Here is a 10,061-nt window from a genome sequence, read left to right as displayed (position 1 = left end):
CGCGTAAAGCGGGCAACGAGGCACAGCTCCAAAACGGATGATCAAGATATACACCAGCGGCGATCCAAAGATGTCCTGGAGGGAAAGTAGACGAGGCACCACAACGGGGGGAGACAGGCAGTAGCAGTAGTAATCAAAACGACCCGACAACGATTGATAGAAGGTCCGAGTATATGAAGCCTCTGGAGCGCTAATTACAAACTACGACAGGTGCGTGATGGAATTGGTAATCGCTCCTGAAGCGTGTGGCGGGGAATGCACCAATCAACACAGTACCTTGAAGAAGCGTGTGGCGGGGAACGAGCCAATCCTCACAGAGAGGGTAAGGGAGGAGAAATTTGGTATTGTGGCCTTCGTGGCAGGGGTAGTTAATGGTATGGCAGAGGCTAAGGGTAGAACAGATAGGGTAAAGATGATTGTTAGGATAGCGGTTCAACATTTGGGAATGGAAGGTCTGAAATGGGAGGAGGTGGTCAGGGAATTGGATGAGGGGGTTGAGAGGGACCAAGCAGTCCAGAATAAGATCGCAGGGGGCAAGGAGTGTCTCGCAGAGGGGGGCTCAGACAGGAAGTAGCAGCATTAGCTGCACTCCAATGGACAATGTAGGGGATGACGGATTCCAGTAGACTGCGGGAAAAGAAGAAGAAGAAGAAGAGCTCATCAAAAGAACTGCAGAGGGCAGTAATACGCCACGATGCGTCTACACTGCCGGAAATTCAAAAGAAGAAGAAGAAGATCTCATTGTCCATCTTGAAACAGTACTGAACAGTACTGAACAGATAGACTAAACAACATAGATTGAAGCCTGCATTTCTCAACCAAGGTGCCTTGCCTACCGTTTTGCTGTGGAAAGGTGAGTGTCCACAACGGCTATGTTATACTTGAATACTGAATGTTAATATTGAATCAGACAATATTGAATACTCAATGTTAATTCAGGTTGACAGTTGACATCATTTGACAGTTGACAGGGGGCTGGAAAGTTGATTTAATAAAAGAAAAGACTCATTTAATCAGATTAATCACGTTATTCAAATTGAGGATTTAGTTTGAGGATAAAACAAATAAAAAGAATTTATTTAAAAGAAAATGAGAATAATCTTTTTTAATTTTATTTTTTTAATTAAAAACGACCCTGACGAAGTTTGAATCACTTTATTCAAATTGAAGATTTAGTTTGAGGATTATATATATAAAAAAAAATCATTTATTACTTTTTTTTAATTTATTTAACTTTTTTAATTAAAAACGAAGGTTCGAACGTCCGTTCGAAGAACCCTGACGAAGTTTGAATCCCCAAAACAGGCTTCGGGGACAGCCTTACCAAACATTATTTATATTATTCAAATGGAACTCAAACATGTTCCGTTGTGATGTCACAGTATATTGTCATAATAAAACATTCTAGACCATTTGTGATGTCACAGTATGATGTCATAATAGTACATTCTAGAACATTTGTGATGTCACAGTATGATGTCATAATAGGACATTCTAGAACATTTGTGTGTCACAGTATGATGTCATAATAGAATATTCTAGAACATTTGTGATGTCACAGTATGATGTCATAATCAAACATTCTAGAACATTTGTGATGGCACAGTATGATGTCATAATCAAACATTCTAGAACATTTGTGTTCTATATGGTGTGAGGTGATGAAGAAGGAGGTCGCGGATCGGAGAGTGAGGAGGGAGGGTAAGTTGTCGTATGCTGAGGCGGTTAGCAGGGTAGGACAGGGCAGCCAAGAAAGGGTGCAGGGGGTTGAAGGAGGGCATTTGACAGAGAGGGTAGAGCAGGAGGAAAGAGAGAGGGGAAGGGAGGAGAAATTAGGTATTTTGGCCTTCGTGGCAGGGGTAGTTACTGGTATGGCAGAGGCTAAGGGTAAAACAGCGATGGTGAAGATGATTGTTAGGATAGCGGTTCAACATCTGGGAATGGAAGGTCTGGAGTGGACTGGGAGGAGGTGGTTAGCGAATTGGCTGAGGGGGCTGAGAGGGATAAAGCAGCCCAGAATAAGATCACAGGGGGCAAGGAGGGTCCCGCGGAGGGGGGCTCAGACAGGAAGTAGCAGCATTAGCTGCACTCCAATGGACAATGTAGTTGATGATGGGGTCCAGTAGAAGAAGAAGAAGAAGAAGAAGAAGAAGAAGAAGAAGAAGAAGAAGAAGAAGAAGAAGAAGAAGAAGAAGAAGAGCCCATAAAAAGAATTGCGGAGGGCAGTAATACGCCACGATGCGTCTACACTGCCGGAAATTCAAATAAGAAGAAGAAGAAGAAGATCTCATTGTGCATCTTGAAACAGTACTGAACAGATAGACTAAACAACATAGATTGAAGCGTACATTTCTCAACCAAGGTGCCTTGCCTACCGTTTTGCTGTGGAAAGGAGAGTGTCAACAACGGCTAGCTAGCTGTTCTACTTGAATACTGAATGTTAATATTGAATCAGACTATTGAATACTCTATGTTAATTCAGGTTGACAGTTGACATCATTTGACCAGGGGCGGAGCTAGGGGGTGGCTACTGGGGCTCAAGCCCCGAATGTTTTCTGAAAAGCCCCGAATCTATTTAAAATTTTTTTTTTTTTTTTTTTTTTTTTTTTTTTTTTTTTTTTTTGACAATTCATCATTGTTACATGCAAATATGTTTGCACCAGATTTAGCAGAAGCTAATTTCCATCTGTGGTCTATCCAGCTGCTAACTGTATTTGAGTGAGTTAAGTCTTGGTGTCATGGTAGACTCAGACCTAAGCTAAGGCGAGACACTGCAGGTGAATAGTCAAATATACTTTTTTTGTTGATTTTGAGATTTTGTTATATTTTGCTTCCTAAACATGTCTTCTATGAAACTAGTGACAATAAAACATCAATAACATACATTTAGTTGTTTATTTTACATCATTTTGCCTTATTGCATCCATAATTGTGCACATATTTAATGGGGAAGTGCCTCATTTGCATATATAAACATACATTTCAGAAAACTTGCTATATATTTTTTCTTAGTTTATATGTACATAACAAATTGGGAAAGTTTCATAGTGATATCTATTCAAATATTTTTTGCCTATTAGGGGGTACTACACTGTACTACACTGTTTGTAGCCTGTGTGTAGTTCTGTTCAGTTCAATAACATCATTATTATTATTATTATTATTATTCAGTTATCAGGCATGTGTTTAGGTTGTCTATTACTAATGGTTTGATTAGGTATTGTGTTTGTAAATATCTGTTTAAAAAAAAAAGTATGGCATTTTACAATACAGAACTTTGAATGCGTTTTCCCAAAAATGAGTTTTAAGAGTTTTTCATCATACTCTGAGCCAGAAATCTCCACTTCAGTAGCACTCACATACACCAACCCTTCCAGTTCTATTCATATCTATGTTCTGAAGGTATTTACAGAAGGGTTTGTTGATATCGCATTCATACCCTGATTTATATCACATTTTATTCCTAAAAACATGGCGAAATATGGAATTTTACAATAAAAATGGACTGAATGGAGTATTTTCTGATTTATGGAGTGATAAAAAGAGATATCAAAAGTCCCCTCTGTAATAACCTTTGGCTCTAATATGTCAACAAAATGAAACAATAATTTTGAAAATTGCTTTATCCAATGTTCAGATTTCTGTCCTGGAATTATATGCAAATTATGCATTTTAAGTAGATCATGCCTCATTTGCATATTTAAACATACAATTTCAGAAAACTTGTAATACAAAAAAGTCTTGTCTTAATATAAGTAATCAACTGGGGAAGTTTCATTGTGATATCTATTAGTTAATTTTTTTACCCTATTCACCTGCAGTGTCTCCCCTTAAATCACAATCAACAAGTTGACAAAAACTTAATTCTTCCACCTTAGAAACATAGCTAAAGTACGGCCATTTATAAATCAAAAGGACGCTGAAAACCAGATCCATGCCTTTATCTCAAGCCAACTCGACTACTGTAATGCACTCCTTACCGGCCTCCCGGAAAAATACGATGATAACTATTTTATTGCAATGCACTATTGCATTATTTTATTCTATTTTACTAACTATTTTATTGCACTGCACTATTTTACTTTGTATCAGTGAATCATAGACGCCTGGCCATAAGAGCATTCGGAGCATCTCTGCTCTCCCACTATTGAACTTGGGGGAGCAAAGGTATGCTCTTGCTCCACCACTTTTTGATCATATGAAAAATATGATATATCCCCCCCCAATATATAAATCTAACCATAACTACGTTATGGTTAACTGAGTTTTATAGTGAAAAGAGCAGCTTTATTGGTCAAGATTGAAGGCTCTATATTGCAGGAAATTGCACGTACAGGTTAATTAAATTAAAAAAAAATAAAAAAATTATAAAAAATAAATAAAAAAAAGGGGGCACCTATCTGGGCTAAGCCCCGGATCTCCTATAATCCTAAATCCGCCCCTGCATTTGACAGTTGACAGGGGGCTGGAAAGTTGATTTAATAAAAGAAAAAATACAAATTTAATCAGATTAATCACTTTATTCAAATTGAGGATTTAGTTTGAGGATAAAAAAAATGTTTTAAAGGAAAATGAGAATAATTAAAAACGAAGGTTTGAACGGCCGTTCAAAAAACCCTGACGAAGTTTGAATCACTTTATTCAAATTGAGAATTTAGTTTGAGGATATATAAAAAAAAGAATTTATAATAATTTTTATTTTTTACTTTTTTAATTAAAAATGAAGGTTCGAAAGTCCGTTCGAAGAACCCTGACGAAGTTTGAATCCCAAAAACAGGCTTCGGGGACAGCCTTACCAAACATTATTTATATTATTCAAATGGCACTCAAACATGTTCCGTTGTGATGTCACAGTATGATGTCATAATAGAATAGTCTAGAACATTTGTGATGTCACAGTATGATGTCATAATAGACCATTCTAGAACATTTGTCATGTCACAGTATGATGTCATAATCAAACATTCTAGAACATTTGTGTTCTATATATATTCAACAATTCTCTCAGAAGATCTCATTGTGCATCTTGAAACAGTACTGAACAGATAGACTAAACAACATAGATTGAAGCCTGCATTTCTCAACCAAGGTGCCTTGCCTACCGTTTTGCTGTGGAAAGGTGAGTGTCCACAACGGCTAGCTAGCTGTTCTACTTGAATACTGAATTAATATTGAATCAGACAATATTGAATACTCAATGTTAATTCAGGTTGACAGTTGACATCATTTGACAGTTGACAGGGGGCTGGAAAGTTGATTTAATAAAAGAAAAAAGACTCATTTAATCAGATTAATCACTTTATTCAAATTGAGGATTTAGTTTGAGGAAAAAATAATAATAAAAAAGAGTATAAAGAAAATTGAATAATCTTTTTAAATTTTACTTTTTTAATTAAAAACAAAGGTTCGAACGTCGTTCGAAGAACCCTGATGAAGTTTGAATCCCAAAAACAGGCTTCGGGGACAGCCTTACCAAACATTATTTATATTATTCAAATGGAACTCAAACATGTTCATGTTAATATTGAATCAGACAATATTGAATACTGAATGTTAATATCAGACCATATTGAATACTGAATGTTAATTCAGGTTGACAGTTGACATCATTTGACAGTTGACAGGGGCTGGAAAGTTGATTTAAACGGGACATGCATTATAAATGCCTTTTTTCTGTGCATGGTTTTATAGTAATACAGGTTAGTATCAATGGGTCTGTGTCTCTAATTACCATATTGACTCATCAGTCTAGTCTCGAGTTCACGAGATCTTCCCTCACTCAACTAAACTGTTCTGATTTGACGGTTTCTGTGACGTCGACATAGCATTGATCTGCAGTAACGCCCCCTCTATGGTTGTAGTGCAGTGTAACCCAACACTTCCTCAAACAGGGTTTGACAGGCAGAGAACGAGCAAGAGGGAGAGAGAGAGATAGAGAGAGAGAGAGAGAGAGAGAGAGAGAGAGAGAGAGAGAGGGACAGCGGGAGGGACTGCAGAAGTGTGTGTAATGTGTGTGCGCCATCTCTCTCCCTCATCGGGCACACACATACACAAACTTGACTATGTGTGTGTCGGGGACGTAGGCATAGTGTAACCCGACACTTCCTCAAACGGGGTTTGACAGGCAGAGAACTAGTGAGGAGAGGGAGGGAGAGAGAGGTAGAGAGATAGATAGATATATAGAGAGAGAGAGGGACGGCGGGAGGGACTGCAGAAGTATGTGTAATGTCACAAAAATGTGAGTCTCTCTCTCTCTCTCCCTCTCTATCTCTCTCCCTCTCTTTCTCTCCCTCTCTCTCTCTCTCTCTCGAACGCAGTGAGCGCTCCGTAATATGATCATGATCATTATGATCGACTGGAATAAAAAATTATAATAATAGGTTTACTACTTACATACTGTAGTTGTCTCCTTAATACTGTAGTTGTTCATTAATGTTACCTAAATGTCATAAGTGAATTATATAGAAACAACTCACCAAAATGGACTATTGCACAACTGATTTGACAAAAGAAATCCCCCCCTTTACCCCCCCGCCCCCTCCCTTGCCTGACCATGGCATTTAGTGAAATTATGCTACTGCTCTAGGGGCTGATCCCCCCTAAAGGTCTGATGCTAGAACCGCCCCTGCCTCCCCCCCCTCATCCGCATGCGCAGTAGTGCAAAACAAGGTACGAGCCCCGACACCCCGCCCACACACAGTCAAACGGAGTACAAGCCCCGAAGTCCCGCTTCAAACAGAGTACAAGCCCCGAAGCCCCGCCCAGACGTTGGGCTTGCGGCTCTGCAGATATACCCTACTCAGGAGGCCGGTAACATTAGCTCCGCCCCCTTTTATTGATCCAATCACAAAGTTGCTTCCCTTGGACAAACTGTTTTGTCAGAGGAAAGCAACCGTTGTGATTGGAGGATCAGGAGTAGAGGGCAGGGTTTGAGAGGTCAATTCATCAGAGGCTTTGATTCTATTCTGGTCTTCACTGATGTTCCAAAAGGAATTCTAACTCTTGCCGCCGCTCAGGCCCAGAAATTAAATGTAGGCTGTCAACCATTCCTTCTGGCCATAATTGGGTTCAATCTGCACTGCCCTACAAAAACAAAACCATTTTACCGAAACACGCCCAATTGGCTGTCGTCGACTGAAATAACCTTGTACTATTATGAACTTTGCTAACTAAGGAATGTACCTCACCTATAGTACTGCCTACTATGCTAATTATGTCTCACCTCTCCCACTCTTCACTTGCAGCAGCACCGCACGGGTCCTCCATTTGCCACGAGTTTGCTACTGTAGCTTACAGACAAAAGATGTCAGACGAGGGAAAACTTTACGTCGGCGGACTGAGCTACGACACCACCGATGACTCGTTGGCGGCAGTGTTCTCAAAGTACGGAAACGTTGCCAGATGCAACGTCATCAAAGACAAAGAGACAGGACGGTCTCGCGGCTTCGGCTTCGTTACATATGAAAACGCAGCGGACGCCAAAGATGCGATGGATGGAATGGACGGCAAGACTGTGGACGGCAGAGCCATTCGTGTGAATGAAGCAGGGCAGGGTGGCGGCGGCGGCAGAGGTCGCGGTGGTGGAGGATACGGCGGCGGTGGAGGATACGGAGAACGTAGCTATGGCAGCGGTGGGAGTTACGGCGGTGGTGGATACGGCGGCGGAGGAGGATACGGCGGCGGTGGAAGCTACGGAGAGCGTAGCGGTGGGAGTTACGGCGGTGGTGGATACAGAAGCAGCAGTGGCGGTGGATACAGGGAGTAGTTAGAAGCGGGGTTAGCTATGGGGCGCGCTCTGGATCATACAGCTATGCTGCACACGAGAAACTCTCCCCGATTCAAGATCATCCATTGACTGGCTGTATTTAAAAGATGCGCTCCCTTAAGAAATGTCCACGTGTTGTTGACCCGATTCTCTTTGTAGTTCTATTATGCCTCTTTTCCATTGCATAGTACCTACTCGACTCTACCCTACTCTACTCTATCCGCTTTAGGTACCTGGTACTTCGTTCCTTTTCCACTGCAGGTAGTACTCAGTTTGTCTCCGTGTGGGGAGGCGGGGCCGCTGGCGTACAGCATGAGAGCTCCAGCATAGCTATGTCCGTGAGGGCTTGGAGCAAGCCAGAGTAAACACAGTTTTCAATCAATCAATCAATAACAACATTAACCAGACTCTCGTTGTCTATTCTGCTAACGTTAACGTTACCTCTCATTGTGTCTATTCTACAAGCTTTAACGTTACCTCTCGTGTCTGTCTGCTAACGTTAACGTTAGCATTAGCATTAGGCTAACAACAAGCTTTAACGTTACCTCTCGCGTCTATCTGCTAACGTTAGCATTAGGTAATAACCGGTTTAAAATGGATGGTGATTACCTCACGTTGTGTCTATTCTACTAGCATTAACGTTACTAGTACAAACAATCAATAGCGAGTTATATTGATCACGTGTACGCTAGCCATGCTAAAACGCAAGCACATTAGCACCTAAGCTAACAACAAGCTTAACAAATCAGCGATCTTTTTGTGAGACTAAACTCTCCGCTCTGTGGCAAATTGTGTTGATGTCGGTTTTGTTTCATCAATAAATGAGGCAGAATACACAGTGAATCTATCCTTTTTTGTTTATTGCACTTGTTCCTGCTGCAAACAAATAATGAATCCTAAGCGAGGCATTAAAGATGGCGGCTTTCTGTTTTTGTGCAGACGCTCCAACGTGTGACGCTTCTCTCTTCTGACCAATCAGTGGTCTGCAGTGTTTCACGTCACTTTTCTGGTACCACTTCTACTCGCTTGGAACCTCGACAGAGCAGGGACTAAAGAAGTACCCAAAAAGTACCCAGGTACTTTGGTAATGGAAAACCGAAAATGCCGAGTAGAGTAGAGTAGAGTCGAGTAGGTACCATGCAGTGGAAAAGGGGCATTATGTTGCAGCTCAAGCACCATTCCTACCATATCACTGTTAAGCAGCTCCTGTTTTCCCCCAGATGTAGGGGAAATTCAATACGGCTGTTTTACTTTTGTTTGAGTTATCCTTCATTTTAATGCTTGTCCAACCACCTCCTGCCAAGTTATTGACTGAGAAATCCATTTAGTAGCTCAAACAGGCTTTTGGGTTTTGTAGTACATTCCTAAGTGTTGCTAGGCAGCAATGCCTGAGCCACGTAATTTTTTTAATCTTAAATATAGATTAGCCGAGGGTCCTGTATATTCAGTTTCCCAAAAAAGTGAATTCCTTTCAGACTGGTGAACTACACGCCTGAGCATGTGAGCGGCGCGGAGCGGCGCGGAGCGGCCGAGAAATCCGCTCTTCGCTCTAGACTGCTGAGTTCCGCTCTCATGGGCCCCCCCCCCCAAGCCGCTCTCGCTCGCTCAGCGCTCAGCCTCATTTGCGCACCAAGCGCTCCCCGCCCCACAGCCCGCTCAGCAGAATTTTCTTTTTTTAGAGCATGATGTAAATTAGCTTGATTTGACCAAACTACAACAGTCTGCACCCCCTGGGCCCCTTAACAATTGTTTGTATTGAGCCGTATTGTATTGTACCCATTCTGCAATGTTAAATAACGTTTATCCATTCAACTACTATGCTAAGATAGCTAGCCTAGCCGCAATGCTATGGCCGATCCCATTCACGTTAGCATGTAAGCTAACAACAACAACAGCGCTTTTTGAGAGACTAAACTCTCCGCTCTTGGTGGTACATTGTGTTGATGTTGGTTTCGTTTCATCAATAAATGAGGCAGAACACAGTGAATGTATCCTTTTTTTTTATTGCACTTTGTTTGTTTCTCATTGAAAATAAATGTTGCGTTCACCCGAGGTCCCGAGCAGTGGCGTCGTTAGCCCTGGGCTTCCGGGGCTTTAGGCCCGGATGTTTTTCTCCTAGCCCTGGATCTAAAAAAAAATCCCCATTGTCTGTGCTGAATGTTTGTTAGTGTTTGGTATTTTTCTTTGGTTTTTAGTACTTGTAAACATCGATTTTTAGCAAGTAGTAGTTTTCATTTGATCCTATATAATTTTTTCATTCATTTGTGGACTTTTTTTTTAGTGTCTTGAAAGGCGC

General features: G+C 41.1%; 1 protein-coding gene across 1 annotated transcript; it reads left to right on the top strand.

Annotated features, from left to right (window-relative positions):
* Window positions 1-7,303: 7,303 nt before the first annotated feature.
* On the top strand, window positions 7,304-7,765 carry LOC311241857 (cold-inducible RNA-binding protein B-like; the record flags this gene model as incomplete). Its single annotated transcript, XM_084330791.1, has 1 exon — window positions 7,304-7,765. The coding sequence occupies one exon, from the start codon at window positions 7,304-7,306 to the stop codon at window positions 7,763-7,765; it is 462 nt and encodes a 153-aa protein (XP_084186917.1).
* Between the last annotated feature and the right edge of the window lie 2,296 nt (window positions 7,766-10,061).

This window comes from Notolepis coatsorum, assembly GCF_963971535.1.
Source record: "Notolepis coatsorum genome assembly, chromosome: 15".
Classification (NCBI taxonomy): domain Eukaryota; kingdom Metazoa; phylum Chordata; class Actinopteri; order Aulopiformes; family Paralepididae; genus Notolepis; species Notolepis coatsorum.
Note: the sequence above shows the minus strand (reverse complement) of the source record. Positions and strands in the feature narration are given on the sequence as shown.